We start from the raw sequence: 15,957 nt of genomic DNA on the forward strand, positions 1-15,957 counted from the left end.
GGTATTACCCCAATAATATGGGGTGAGGAGGGGGGAGTGAATACTCACAAGATAAAGTTGTGCAAGTCACAACCCCTTTAATCACATGTAAGGTATTGATCCAGGCTGCAGCCACCCGATGGCAGATAACAGAGAGTAATAGAGATAGGTGATAATGCCGCGCCAAAGATCACTTCTGGAACCGTAAGCTTAACGTATCTTTATTGGCATAGGTCTACGCGTTTCAGGAGCACCGCTCACTTCCTCAGGACCGTGAAGAACCAAGAGACATCAAATCACAGATTTGATGTCTCTTGGTTCTTCACGGTCCTGAGGAAGTGAGCGGTGCTCCTGAAACGCGTAGACCTATGCCAATAAAGATACGTTAAGGTTACGGTTCCAGAAGTGATCTTTGGCGCGGCATTATCACCTATCTCTATTACTCTCTGTTATGTACATTTACAAGTGACATAGTATCAACGTAGTCTAATAATGCAAATGAGAACTATATAGATCTTAGGAAGCACGTAAAGAGCCCCCCACAGGTCCATGTACACAAGTATGTGAACACATCCCTAATTACCAACACAACTGACTCTTTTGGGGCCTACTTCAATGTATTGAATCAAGCAATATCTTTGGCCAGAGGCATGGGCACCAACTATTGATTAGACTAAACTCATCTGCCCTGATCAGTGGGTCTCCAGTTGTAAAAGTTGGGGAAGTTATCTTCAACCTCAGTAAAATGTGAAGACAACCAGCATGTAACATGAGGTAAATCTGGGTAAACCCTTTTTATTTTGCAGACAAAGAAATTCCTTGCACCTAATTGTTTGCCGTATCTCGTAGGGGTATGTATGATCAACCTTTTATTATTTTTTGGAATAAAGACATTTGCAATTAATGTACAATCATATATGTAATCTTAAATGAGAAATTATAACTAAACGAGGATCAAGATCCAGGGAGGGGGAGTACACGCTGAGTCTGCTGTTTTATGCATTTTGCACAGTTTGGAACCCACTTTATTAAAAATGTACATGGATCAGGATCATATATATTTCCATTGCATTGCAGTTTTTTTAGTCCTATGCAACTCAGCCACATCACAACTGATGCAAAAATTCATTAGTTGCCATTGACTTTTTCATCACTGACTCCCTGGTATTGGTCCACAGCTGGATCACAATGTTAGATGAAACATTTTATCTGTTCCTCATACGGACACTTACACCTGTCCTGCGCAAGACCAGCAGCACCAGAAAGATGAGAATGATCCAATTGCAAAGAGATTCGTTTCCATTCAGCATTTCTCGTTAAATGCTGGGTGAAAACGATGACGTAGAACTAAATTTATGTTGACTCAGCCAAACAGAAGAGAAAATTGACGCTAAACCTTGTTGCGGGCGGGGGAGCAGGCCACTGCCAGTGGGGAGCTACTCGAGACGCTCGGATCCGAGACCGTGGCTGTGGCTCGAGTGGCAGCCAGATCCGGGGCTCGTGCAGAAGCCCGTCACCCACAACATAATAAAGGAGGTATTTACAGGGGAGAGTTTGTCAGTGACGCCACCCGTGGGTTACGGTGATGGTTGGTTACACCACTGCTGCCTTGGTATGGGGCACCCGGGGCTGATTGAGTGGGGAAGCAAGATGGTATCCCCTCCACGGGTAGGAGAGATGTTGTCCCGAGGCCCAGGTGTAGGTGGAGTAGAGTGATGGGGCGCAGTCTGCGGTGATGGACAGGATGATACCGGTGTACAGGATCGGACTGGGGTGTCTGGGGCCTACCAGGGGAAATAACTCTGGGGGCCCACCCTACAGCTACTTGTAAATATCTATTAGCTGCTATGCCCGTTATAGTTTAGCGTTGACTGTAAAGCACAGGCGGCTCCTGCACATCTCCTGTGCACACACAATAACTCTGTACAATTACAGTAGTTTGCAGTAATGGGATCTTTGGTGACAAGTTATCACCGATCCACAGGTTAGGTTGGCGATAACTTATTGATCGGTGGAACCAGACCAGTGGAAACCGCACCAACCGGAAGAATGAGGAACTTTTATCCCTGACAGGACACTTATATGCCCATTATACAATGCAGCGGCAGGTGGGATGTGTGACCGCAGCTCCATTCATCCTCTGTGGGGTGGGATGTGTGACCGCAGCTCCATTCATCCTCTGTGGGGTGGGATGTGTTACCGCAGCTCCATTCATCCTCTGTTGGGTGGGATGTGTGACCGCAGCTCCAGTCATCCTCTGTGGGGTGGGATGTGTGACCGCAGCTCCATTCATCCTCTGTGGGGTGGGATGTGTGACCGCAGCTCCATTCATCCTCTGTGGGGTGGGATGTGTGACCGCAGCTCCATTCATCCTCTGTGGGGTGGGATGTGTTACCACAGCTCCATTCATCCTCTGTGGAGCAGTCAGATAAAAACAAGCGCAGCGCTTGCAGCCACTGAGGAATGAATGGATCAGGTCAGACATGAACTCCATTGTAATGGGGATAAAAGTTGCACATTTTGCCGATCAGTTCGGGTCCCAGCAATCAGACCCCACTGATGAATAAGATATCACTTATGCTTAGGCCACGTTCACAGTGTCAGTATTTGATCAGTATCTTACATCAGTATTTGTAGCCAAAATCAGGAGTGGGTGAAAAATGCAGAAGCGGTGCCCGTCTTTCTATTATACCTTTCCTCTCATTTACTGATTTTACAATTCCTGGTTTTGGCTTCAAATACTGAGGTAAAAAACTCAAATACTGTGTGCACGTGGCCTTAGTAAAGGAGATTACTTGTTTTCACTGGAGAACCTCTGTAAGTGCATATTTGCTGCAGTGCAATAGTCATAGGACAGCAAGGGGTTAAACATTCAAGTATTTAAACTATTGGAAATAAAGAATCTTCCCCATATTGATAGAGAAAAAGTGACCTCCAGACAGAACACAATCCACTATACCATGACCAATAATACCACATACAAGGGGGAAATACCGCCACACCATGACCAGACAACATATTACCAATACATAGTGATTAAACACAACCACATAGAAGAGAGTAATACCGCCACACCATAATTAGACCACATAGTAACCAAATATTACCACATACAAGGGAGAAATACCACGACACTATGACCAGACTACCAAATAATACTAAATACAAGAGACAAATACCACCAAACCATGACAAGACCACATATTACTACTACACAGTGACGAATACTACAATAAATGATCATGAATAAAAACCACAATACTAATAACACTAATATTACCATCAGTGCCATTACACACAGGAGCTCTGTATATAGTGTCAGTGTACAGGTAATACAGTGATCACAGATGACTTTATAAACAAGAGATCTGTATGTAGGTAATGGGCACCCCAATCCTTGTGCAGTGTATGAATGGGTCCCCCATCCTTGTGCAGTCTATGAATGGGCTCCCCATCCTTTAGTAATGTCCTCATTCCAGTCCCCTTCCTGTCCCCTATTATGCCGTTGTTCACACACACACGTTAGCATAAGTTCACACACTGCGTTTTTTGATGCTGCGTTTGTGCGTTTTTTGCGACAAAAAAACACGGCAAAAATACGCATGCGTTTTTACCGCGTTTTGCTGCATTTTTGCTCACTGCGTTTTTATGCGTTTTTTTATCAGTGAACAATGCCATTAAAGATTGTTGACAAAAAAAGAAAAAGAAAAAAGGTCTGATGTAATTTCCTTCTTCAATATGTTCTTCATTCTCCACTAGCATGCAGGAGAGCAGACAGCTGCAGAACTACAAGGCTCAGCATGCTCCATCCAGGACTGTATGCTGGAGGGAGAGGCAGGGGGAGCAGAACTACAAGGCTCAGCATACTCCATCCACTAGTGTATGCAGGAGAGCAGACAGCAGCTGCAGAACTACAAGGCTCAGCATACTCAATCCAGGACTGTATGCAGGAGTTTTTGCCCCCCAAAAAAATGACGTGGGGTTCGCCATATTTTTGTATGCTAGCCAGGTAAAGCAGGCAGGTACGGGCTGCCCCCAACCCCCAGCTGCCTCTTTGTACCCGGCTGGGAACCAAAAATATAGGGAAGCCCTAGTTTGTTTGTTTTTTTCTTAATTATTTAATGAATTTCATGAAATAATAAAATGACGTGGGCTTCGCCCAATTTTTGTGTCCAGCCAGGTACAACTAGGCAGCTGGGGATTGGAATCCACAGTGCAGGGTGCCCAAGCTTTCTGGGCACCCCCGCTGCAAATTGCAGTCCGCAGCCACCCCAGAAAATGGCACTTTCATAGAAGCGCCATCTTCTGGCGCTATATCCAACTCTTCAGCTGCCCTGGTGACGGGTGGCTCGCTGGGCAATAATGGGGTTAGGGATAGCTGTATATTAACTGGCCGCAAGCCCAAAATTCATGGTGTCACGCCAATATTAGACATGGCCACCATGAATTTCTAGTAAAGATAAAAAAAAAACACACAGAAAAATATTTTTATTAGAAATAAAACACAAACAACTAGTGACTCCATCTTTATTGAAATAAAGAACCCCCCTCCGCAGTAATCCTGGGTCAAGGGTCCCGCGCCATCCAATCCGGTTCCAATATCATCTGATCGGTTTGCTGGAAGGCAAAGCAATCAGATGATGTGTCAGGTTCAAAGGCCTGAATCACATGACACAGCAGCTGATTGTATAAACAGGTTTTATACAATCAGCTGAGGCATCAGTGCAAAAAAAAAAAAAAAACTACTCACTTCTGTCACGCAGCATCAGACTGGCTACCGGAGGAAACTCCAGTAATGCCAGGCCTGGATTCAGGTACCTTGTATTACACTCCGGAGCTCTCACTTGAGCTCCGGAGTGCAGCCGAGACTGTACAGCGAGCGCCGAGTGATTGATTCCCCCGTGCTTGCGGCTCAGTTTATGTCAGCTGCAGACATCCCGGGCTAATCTCCGGTGCTCTCACCTGAACTCCGGAGATCACCCCAGCCTGTCTGCAGCTGTCATGAACTGACTGCAAGTGTCGGGAATCAGTCACTTGGCGCTCGTGGTACAGTCTAAGCTGCACTCCGGAGCTCAGGTGACTGTATCAACTGATCAGCGGCAGGTCCTGCATCCATCGGACGTGCGTGCGAGTTTGCACACAGTCGGAGCAGGGGTGGCGGTACAGGGAAGAGGAGCTGAGAGCCGACATGTGCCAGGACAGGTGAGTATGACATTTTTTTTTTCTACTGTTCACTTTTGATTTTCAGCCGCTTCTATCTCCCGCCCGGACATGGCGCCGCACGGGAGCGAACATGGCGCCGGACAGGAGGTGGAAGCAATGGTGGCGGTACCGGGAGGATTCACGCTTCTGTGTTTACTAACAGAAGGAATCCTCTTCCTGTACATGTCACTTTACTACCCACCCCCTGCGTTTATAGCTGCGTTTTTAGTCATAGAAATGCAGCTATATTTGCAATTTGCGTTTTTCATTGCGTTTTTGAACATCTCATTGAACTCAATGGGTGGAAAATGCAGTGAAAAACGCAGAAATAATTGACATGCTGCGTTTTTGTGGTCACCACAAAAACGCAGCTAAAAAAAAAAACGTTGTGTGCGGACATAAAAAATAAAAACTCATAGACTTTGCTGGGGAAGCAAAGTCATGCAGTTTTCTGAGCAAAAACACAACCGAAAAAAAAGCGCAAAACGCCGCGAAAAACGCTCTGTGTGAACTTACCCTTATTCTCACCTGTTCTCCGTTCCTGCGCTGTCTTTACCTTACCAGTCCGCAGGGTCACAGACCCCTCCATGATCTCGTCCGGTGCACGGAGCCGCCGCTGCAGGATGCCATCATGGCTTTACTGCAGTTAAATGCTTTGCGGCGCCGTAAAGCATTCAACTGCAGTAAAGCTATGAAGTCACCTGCAGCGGCGGCTCCGTGCAGAGGACGGGATCACTGAGGGGTCTGTGTCCTGCGGTCTGGAAGAAGCAGCTGGAGCACCGCGGGAACGAGGAGGAGAGGTGACAATATATATATTTTTTTCTTCGGCTCTGCTGAGCGCTTACCTGCAGCTCCTCTGCCTCAGTCCTGACACCGGCCGCACTGTTCACATGTACGCGCGTCTGAGAGATGCGCGTACATTTGAATAGCGGCGCGGTCTGCAGTGCAGCACCTGTGGTGACATCACATCACATGACTATGATGTCACCATAGGCCCTTCTGCTCCGCGCAAACTGCAGCGATAGACCAGAACTTGTGCTATCACTGCAGTTTGTAATTGAAAGGCTGGGGGGCCCTAAGAGCGTGGGAGGGAGGGCCCATCACAGCATGGGGGCCCTGCCCAGTCTGCCCGCACATACCTCCAGCCCTGAAAAACGGTGGCCGTACGGCGCTATACACTGCCCTGCCCCCGCACTATATCAGGCACAGGGGCCCACTGAGGGCCCGAGGCCTACCGGGGGATTCCCCGGTACCCCGGTGGGCCAGACCGAGCCTGCCGGTGTACTCACTGCTGTTGAATAAACCACACAAAGTACAAGTAATAAACCAAATGCCGGATTCCAGTGGCCTCCGGAGGGGTGTGCTCGGGTCCCGCATACCGGTGAACAGATCAGGGTCCCTTCCTCCTGCACTTCTGTGTTTTTGTCTTGTGTGTTGACTAGTCCGCATGAAATGGGAAAAGTCCACTCCGGTGTCTTTGCTGTGGGAGCTTTTGCCCGCAAGATCTGACCCTTGGGATTTTTGCAGGCACTTGCAGATGCCCTATCTCCCGTGTTGGGCTTCCGTCTAGCTCTATCTGGGCTTACTGGTGGGACAAGACATGGAATCTTGTCCCCTGCTGGCTAATTGACAAGGGGCTTGAAGCTGTCCTCGCCCTAGGGTCCAGGCACCCCGACTGTGCACGGCCTCCGGACCGCATTTCCACTGTCGGCACTGGCGGGCTACAACCCTGCCCCGGTCCACATAAGGTCTCCTGCGACTGGATCTCTGTCGCCTGTGGCCCTTCTCTGCCATCTGCCACCTAGTCAGCTCAGGTAGTCCGGGAGCTACAACCCCCGACTACCACTTCACTCCTCTCACTTCCACTGTCTAGTAGTGATGGGTAGTTCGTGAGTGAGTAGTTCAAAATGAACTAATCTTCAGCGTGAACTAGTTCATCTAGTCACCATCCTGACAGAGATTAGTTCATTATGAACTAAAAAGCAAGAGGGAGGAGACAGAGAGTGATCCTCTACAGCACCAGGAAGCTCCCTGCTCTTACACTTGCTCTTTATAGCTCCTGATGCTGGAAAAAAAGGTAGTAAAACCCTAGACCACACATCAAATACAAATATAATAGTAACAATAATATTAATAAAAACTGAAATTGCACAGTAGAGAGACACAGCTCATATGTGTATATATCAGAGAGAATGTTTCTATGTGTGGTTCATGCCCCTAACCCGTCTGTGTGATAGGATCAGCCTCCTGTAGAGGAGCGGCCTCCTGTAGAAGATCGGCCTCCTGGAGCCTAGATCAGTCTGCTAAAATCTTTACCCCTGGTTCCTGTTCTGTTCTCAAAATGGTGGCTGCTGAACTGCTTTTCAGCTCCCTCAGACACATTCATTATGAGTCAGTACTCTACGCTACCACAGGGGGCGCTGCTGGGCTCAGTGAGATGCATCAGATTGAACTAGGCTGTCCTGATTCATTCTCAGTAGAACATTTAGTTCAGCAGTTTATATACAGTAGTTCAGTTAGTTCACAGGTCACATGATGCATTTCCTGTCAGCTCCTCACAGGATAGGTTTGGGAGAAATACTGAACTAAAAGAACTAATCTTTTGAACTAATCTTTTTAGTAAACTAGTTCATGGTGAACTAATCACCAAAACGAACTAGATTTCCCAGCACTACTGTCTAGACATGACTGTTGTGTTCCCTCCCCCGACACCTCAGAACCCCTAGGTGGGCGTCACCATCTGCCTGGCCCCACCCACTGGTGTGTCCCTATTGTACTGGGTGGGTGACTAGGCTTTGTGGCTGGTGTTTGTACCTGTGTGTGGGGTTGTGTTGGTAGGCAAGGAGGAGAGAGTCCTGCATCTGTAGGATGGATGCAGTCTCCTGTAACAACTTGGTTTTGCCAGGGCATCAGATCCTTATACAATCATAACCATCAGTTTTGACACTGACAAAAATGTGTGATTTTCACAAAGTTTTCTGTGTTTTTAGATCTTTATTTGTTTTGTTGACCCTAATTTTCCAAGTCTTCTGCACTTCTGCTGAATATCAGCTTCTGAGCCAAATCATGACTGATCACAACTCCTTCTTGTTTAGTCAGTGTCTTGGAGTTCATAAACCGTCTCTATTTTTTTTTTTTGTCCACCCACTTTTTGATGATTGACAAGTTCTCAATGGTTTTGAGATCTACAGAGTTTCCTGGAATAGATCAAAAATGTCAATGTTTGTATAGTGACCCATCTAATGCCTGCTTTACACGCTTCAATAAATCTTTCAATCCATCGTTGGGGTCAAGTTGTAACTGACGCACATCCTGCATCGTTCGTGACGTATTTGCGTGTGACACCTACGTGCAATCAAGATTGAACGAAAATACGGTGATCGCATACACGTCGTTTATTCCTCATACATTGGACGTTTTGTTGTATGAACCTAGTCAATTGAAACGTGTGACATCCCTCATACGATTTTGGTGTCTGAGGCTATGTGCGCAGGTGTGCGCTCTGCACCGCAGCTTAAAAAAGGTCCGCTTCAGAGCGCAGCTGAAAAGCTGCGTTCTGAAGCGCCTCTCATTGTCTGTCATTCACTAATCTCTGTCAGTCGGTCACTATCTCTGTCCCTCTCTCTCTGTACATGTCAGTCTATCCCTCTTACCCCCTCTCTCATACTCACCGATCCCCGGCGCAGCGCTGCACGGCATTCACACTGCTCCGGCGGCTTTTACTATTTTGAAAAAGCCGGCCGCTCATTAAACAATCTCGTATTCCCTGCTTACCCCGCCCACCGGCGCCTATGATTGGTTGCAGTGAGACACGCCCCCACGCTGAGTGACAGGTGTCACACTGCACCCAATCACAGCAGCCGGTGGGCGTGTCTATACTGTGCAGTGAAATAAATAATTAAATAATTTAAAAAAACGGCGTGCGGTCCCCCCCAATTTTAAAACCAGCCAGATAAAGCCATACGGCTGAAGGCTGGCATTCTCAGGATGGGGAGCTCCACGTTATGGGGAGCCCCCCAGCCTAACAATATCAGCCAACAGCCGCCCAGAATTGCCGCATACATTAGATGCGACAGTTCTGGGACTGTACCCGACTCTTCCCGATTTGCCCTGGTGCTTTGGCAAATCGGGGTAATAAGGAGTTATTGGCAGCCCATAGCTGCCAATAAGTCCTAGATTAATCATGTCAGGCGTCTCCCCGAGATTCCTTCCATGATTAATCTGTAAAAAATCCTTTATTAGAAATAAAAAACACAAACATATACCCTGGTTAACCACTTTAATCAGCCCCAAAAAGCCCTCCATGTCCGGCGTAATCCAGGATGCTCCAGCGTCGCTTCCAGCTCTGCTGCATGGAGGTCACAGGAGCAGCAGAAGAAACTGCCGCTCCTGTCACCTCCACGCAGCAAATGAAGACAGCCACGCGATCAGCTGAGCTGTCACTGAGGTTACCCTCTGTCACTGGATCCAGCGGTGGATGCAGCGGTGGCCGTGGGTAACCTCAGTGACAGCTCCGCTGATCGCGCTACTCACCGCCGCTCCGTCAGCTCCACGCAGCAACTGAGGTGAGTAGCGCGATCAGCTGAGCTGTCACTGAGGTTACCCATGGCCACCGCTGCATCCACCGCTGGATCCAGTGACAGCGGGTAACCTCCGCCGGGGATCGGGGAACGGTGAGTATGAGAGAGGGCTGCTCAATTCAGTTACTCAGGAGTTTAGCGGTCACCAGTAAGCCCTTCACGGGTGACCGCTAATTAGGGCGCGACACAGATAGAGCCGCAGCATGACAATGAAGTCGGGTGAAGTTAACCCGAATTCATTCTGACAGTGCGGCTCTGTCTGTGTCTGCTGTCATCTGCCATTCACCGCTGCTACATGGCTGTCTGTGTCTGCTGTCAGCGGCCATGTAGCAGAGCTGAATGGCAGATGACATAGTAAAAACGCATCCCTACACATTACACACGCTTGGCAAGTCAATAAATAAAAAAAAAAAAGGGTGCCCAATGCATACGTCACAGAACACATGATCTAAAGGATCGCACACAAAATTGACCAATTTAACATAGACTACTAACGCACGTGTGGCAGCAAATGAACGACCTACGTGCGATCTCATAAAATCGCATATGCGACCTGGGCGTGTCACATCGCATACGAGATCGCACACCTAATTGTAAGGTGTAAAGCTGGCTTAAAGGGAATCTCTTAGAAAGGTTTTGCTATGGAATTTGAGAGCAAAATGTTTTAGGAACAGAGAGCCTGAATCCAGAAATATGACACTTACTGGGCAGCTTGGTACTGTTTTGATAAAATTACTGTTTTCTCTGCCATATATGTAGTGTTTCTTTGATGGTCCACTGTTTATTAACCTGCCAAACTCCCATTGATTTGCAGCTTTCTGTGTAAAATGTATATTGATAACAAGATGCAAATCTTTGGTGGGGGGGCAGGGTTATACAGATTAACTGGATTGCCTGGCATGCGATACCAAGTCCTGCAGTGATAACCTCCTGCTAATAAAGCACCGATTACGTTAAAACCACTGCAAGCTGCTGAGCAAGTGACCATTACTTGGAATCAGGTTTTCAGCACCTAGATTATGATTTTATCTGATTACATAGGAAAAATCTTCTGACAGCTTTGGATTAAAGGGCACTTGTCACCAGATTTTCCATGTGTTAGCTAAGACTACCACCTTCAGCAGCATCTGTGCTGCATTTCATCAAGGTGTAAATTATCCACTGACTCCCCCTGTATACCCCCAAAAAACCTTTGTATATTTTCCCATGCTGTATGTAAATCATGACGGTCCTGTCTGATGGGCATCCTTGGTGCAGTGTCTAACCCACCTCTCCGCTGCTAATTGCTGGCCTTCTCCTCTCATTGACGTGTACATAGCTGGGGGAAATCTCACTCATGTGAAACACATTGCTGGCTCACGCATGTGCACTTTGCTCTGCCCTACTTGGGCAACGCCTAGAACCTAAGTTCGCATGCGCAAGTCGGCGATGTGCCTGCACAGGAGTGAGATTTCGACCAACTACGTTTCATCCACATACCCAGGTGAAATCTGGCATCTGGGCAGACACATCTCTGACTTATACTGTACATGCGCACACGACCGAAGAAAAAGACTCTAAAACAATTATTTATTTGACATACACTAAAATTGCTTAATGGCAAAAATCACATTAAGCAAAATGAATATATATATACAGCGGTCAAACACACCAAAAAAACACAAAAATTGTCGTGCAAGGGTGGGCACACGGGATAAATTATTTTAGAATAGTGCGGGATAGCCGGGTGTGTCTAAGCCATTAGATAGCTATATATTAAGATAGAGTATAAGGTTTAGGTGGGGGTAGGGTAAACATGCGCTCCATATCGTCATAGTACGTGTGGAGCGCAAGCATGAGTTTCATCCTGTCATGGAGCATAACAATGCCAAAAATCATTGGCCTTTTAGTATAGGCTCGCAAGTGCGTGCCCACAACTCAAGATAAAGTATTTATAATTTTACAGGGTGCCCTTATGTCTGCATCAGGATGAATACAATAGATATACTATACACTTACTGTATATGCAGTACTCCTACCATACAATAGTTATGCACCCAGTACATTTACGTTATCTCCATTAACATTAAATAATAGCCTACCATGTTACCTATTAACGATTTGAAGGAAATAAACAAAACAACAAAAAAACAATTTATTGGTGCAATGGTGGTAGGAGGGACAAAAAAACGGGTTACATCACTGCAACTGACAGGTAGAGAAAAAGAACAATTACAATAATTGTCAGACTGGAGAAATTCTCAGTCACAAAGATATACAAGCCAGACAATAAATGAAAATGAAATAAACGCCAATAATAGCATACTCACAGAGATGGTAAAAAACCTGACAACCTTTAATATAAGGTGTATCTCCTGCATGAAGAGATATACATAACTACCAACAATATGTAGTCTGAAAATTATATATGCTAGGAGACACCTAATATAGGTCAATCCGACGTCCTTCTGGCCATGACGCGTCTGTGAGACGGGACTTCCGGGTGACCAGCTTCACATGTGTCATACTTCTGCCCAATCAGCGTAGAGATGGGGCCTATTTTAATGGCACTTCCTCCGTTCCCGGTCATGCCCCCAGACAAGGTTCATACCGAAATGTGCATCGGGCGCATTCCCACTGCACTTACGTATATCCAGGTAATGTGATTTCCTTTACCTTGCATTGTATTATCTTAGCCCAACTTTGCCCTGGCCTGCTGAGTAATGTGGGCTCTTTTTTCTATCTATGCTGCCCGCTAGTACGCAGTACAATGGGATGTAATGGGATGTTCCTCTATTCATCATAAAAGGTTTATGTATATCTGTACCAATGTTGTTGTCTTTCAACTATTGTTACAGTTCATATTGTATTGTAATTCTTGATTTTTCACCTTTATTCTGAACGGATAAAAAATTCCATCCCATTGTTAACATTGACTAAAAATGTAATGGGCAAACCCTATTCATATTACCTATATTAGGTGTCTCCTAGCATATACGATATATTTTTCAGACTACATATTGTTGGTAGTTATGTATATCTCTTCATGCAGGAGATACACCTTATATTAAGGGTTGTCTGTTTTTTACCATCTCTGTGAGTATGCCATTATTGGCGTTTATTTCATTCATTTTGGGCTAACTTTTCAATGTCTGGCTTTTATATCTTTGTGACTGAGAATTTCTCCAGTCTGACAATTATTGTAATTGTTCTTTTTCTCTACCTGTCAGTTGCAGTGATGTAACCCGTTTTTTGTCCCTCCTACCACCATTGCACCAATAAAATTGTTTTTTTGGACCTATTGATCGCTTTTCTTCGTGTGTTTTTTGTACTGCTTTTGCGATTGGTCCCTATATTGTAGTCATTCAACTCTGAAAATCTTATGTAGTATGCATTTATATATATATTTGTCTATATTTTTGATATGCAGATTACCTTAATGCCGATATTTACTTATATTCCTTATATTCCTTAGGGCGGCTTTGCACGTTGCGACATGTCGGTGGGGTCAAATCGAAAGTGACGCACACACAACATCGTAGTGTGTAAATGCTAGATGATACGATGAACGAGCGCAAAAGCGTCGTTATCGTATCATCGGTGCATTCACCGACATTTCCATAATGTCGGTGCCGCGACAGGTACGATGCAGTTCCTCGTTCCTGCGGCAGCACACATCGCTGTGTATGAAGCCGCAGGAGCGAGGAACATCTCCTACCTGTCTCCCGGCTGCAATGAGAAGGAAGGAGGTGGACCGGATATTTACATCCTGCTCATCTCCGCCCCTCCGCTGCTATTGGCCGCCTGCCGTGTGACGTCGCTATGACGCCGCACGACCCGCCCCCTTAGGAAGGAGGCGGGTCGCCGGCCAGAGCGACGGTCGCAGGGCAGGTGAGTGCATGTGAAGCTGGCGTAGCAATAATTTTCGCTACGCCAGCTATCACAAGATATTGTACCTGCGATGGGGGCGGGGACTATCGCGTGCAACATCGCAGCATTGGCTTGCGATGTCGCAATGTGCAAAGCCCGCCTTAGTGTGTTGACACACTTATTAATAAACACAGATTATAGGGATAGATTAAGGCCCGTTGAGCGGGGGCACCCAGACAATTAGGGTGTATTAACCTACGGGATCAGGTAGGGTTGATAATAGGGATGGTTAGCCCTACCCCTACCTAAACCTTATACGCTATCTTAATATATAGCTATCTAATGGCTTAGACACACCTGGCTATCCCGCACTATTCTAGAATAATCTATCCCGTGTGCCCACCTTTGCACAAGAATTTGTGTTTTTTTGTGTGTTTGACCGCTGTATATACAGTATATTCATTTTGCTTAATGTGATTTTTGGCATTAAGCAATTTTAGTGCATATCAAATAAATAATTGTTTTAGAGGCTTTTTCTTCGGACGTAGATCAATTCTCCTCTATTTTGATATACCTTCTATGGTTTGAAAACGTGTACATGCGCACTTAGGCTATGTGCTCATGGGACTATGTACCTGCGGATATATCCACAGGTACGTCCGCAGGTTTCCTGCAGCTGCTATCCATTGCTGCGGGATTCCAGCTAAATATCTGTGGTAAACCTGCGGACATTCATGCGACTTACCTGTGGAAGTCACCGTTTCTATCTCCATAGTGGAGGGGCAGGAATTCCGCAGGTATTTCCGCAGGAATAATTGACATGCAGTTACGTGCGGCTGCTGGACATCCGCAGCATATTCCGCAGCCACACATACCGCAGCATGGACACAGCACTCCCCATGTTCCATAGAATAACATGGGGAGTGTTTGTACTTGCTAAAACCTGCGGATTTAGCTAGAAAATCTAGATAAATCCGCAGGTTTTCCTTGGCAAAATCCGCGGGTACATAGTCCCGTGGGCACATAGCCTTATGTGTGAGGCTCTGACCGAATAACACAGGAGACGTCATCCTCGTCAATCAGAGGAAGAGGACTGTGATCAGCAGCAGAGAGGAGGGATAGATGCTGCACCAAGGATAGACACTGCACCAAGGACACCCATTGGATCGAACCGTCTAGATTTACAGTGAGGAAAAAAAAGTTTTTTAGTCAGCCACCAATTGTGCAAGTTCACCAACTTAAAAAGATGATAGAGACCTGTACTTGACATCATAGGTGACCACAACTATGAGAGACAAAATGAGAAAACAAATCCAGAAAATCACCTTGTCTGATTTGACAAGATTTTTTTTTTGCAAATTATGGTGGAAAATAAGTACTTAGTCATCTAAAAACATACACAATTTCTGGCTCTCACAGACCTGTAACTTCTTCTTGAAGAGGCTCCTCTGTCCTCCACTCATCTGTAGTAATGACACCTGTTTGAACTTGTTACTAGTATAAAAGACACCTGTCCATAACCGCAGTCACACTCCAAACTCCACTTTGGTGAAGACCAAAGAGCTCCCGAAGGACACCAGAAACAAAATTGTAGCCCTGCACCAGGCTGGGAAGACTGAATCTGCAATAGGTAAGCAGCTTGGTGTGATGAAATCAACTGTGTGAGCAATAATAAAAAAATGGAAGACCTACAAGACTACTGAAAATCTTCATCGATCTGGGGCTCCACGCAAGATCTCACCCCATGGGGTCAAAATGATTACCAGAACGGTGAGCAAAAATCCCAGAACCACACGGGGAGACATACTGAATGACCTGCATAGAGGTGGGACCACCGTAACAAAGGCTACCATCAGTAACACATTACACCACCAGGGACTCAGATCTTGCAGTGCCAGAGATGTTTCCCTGCTTAAGCAAGTACATGTCCGGGCCCATCTGAAGTTTGCCAGAAAGCATTCGGATTATCCAGAAGAGTATTGGGAGAATGACATATGGTCTGATGAAACCAAAGTAGAACTATTTGGTAGAAACACAGCTTGTCGTATTTGGATGAGACAGAATGCTGAGTTGCATCCAAAGAACACCATACCTACTGTGAAGCAAGGGGGTGGATACATCTTGCTTTGTGGCTGTTTTTCTGCAAATGAACCAGGATGACTGATCCATGTACATGAGAGAATCAATGGGGCCATGTATCATGAGATTTTGAATGCCAACCTTCTTCCATCAGAAAGGGCATTGAAGATGAAATGTGGCTGGGTCTTTCAGCATGATAATGATCCCAAGCACACCACCAGAGTAACGAAGGAATGGCTTCGTAAGAAGCATATGAAGGTCCTGGAGT

General features: G+C 46.1%; 1 protein-coding gene across 1 annotated transcript in view; it reads left to right on the top strand.

Moving 5' to 3' along the window:
- The window catches only part of LOC142302343 (ranaspumin-like), a 190,348-nt gene that overhangs the window by 70,620 nt on the left and 103,771 nt on the right, over positions 1 to 15,957 (top strand). The window contains exon 6 of the mRNA XM_075343404.1: positions 786 to 830. Within this exon, the coding sequence (XP_075199519.1) occupies positions 786 to 830 (45 nt within the window). The remainder of the gene's footprint in view (positions 1 to 785; positions 831 to 15,957) is intronic.

The sequence above is a fragment of the Anomaloglossus baeobatrachus genome, chromosome 4, assembly GCF_048569485.1.
Source record: "Anomaloglossus baeobatrachus isolate aAnoBae1 chromosome 4, aAnoBae1.hap1, whole genome shotgun sequence".
In the NCBI taxonomy this organism is placed as follows: Eukaryota; Metazoa; Chordata; class Amphibia; order Anura; family Aromobatidae; genus Anomaloglossus; species Anomaloglossus baeobatrachus.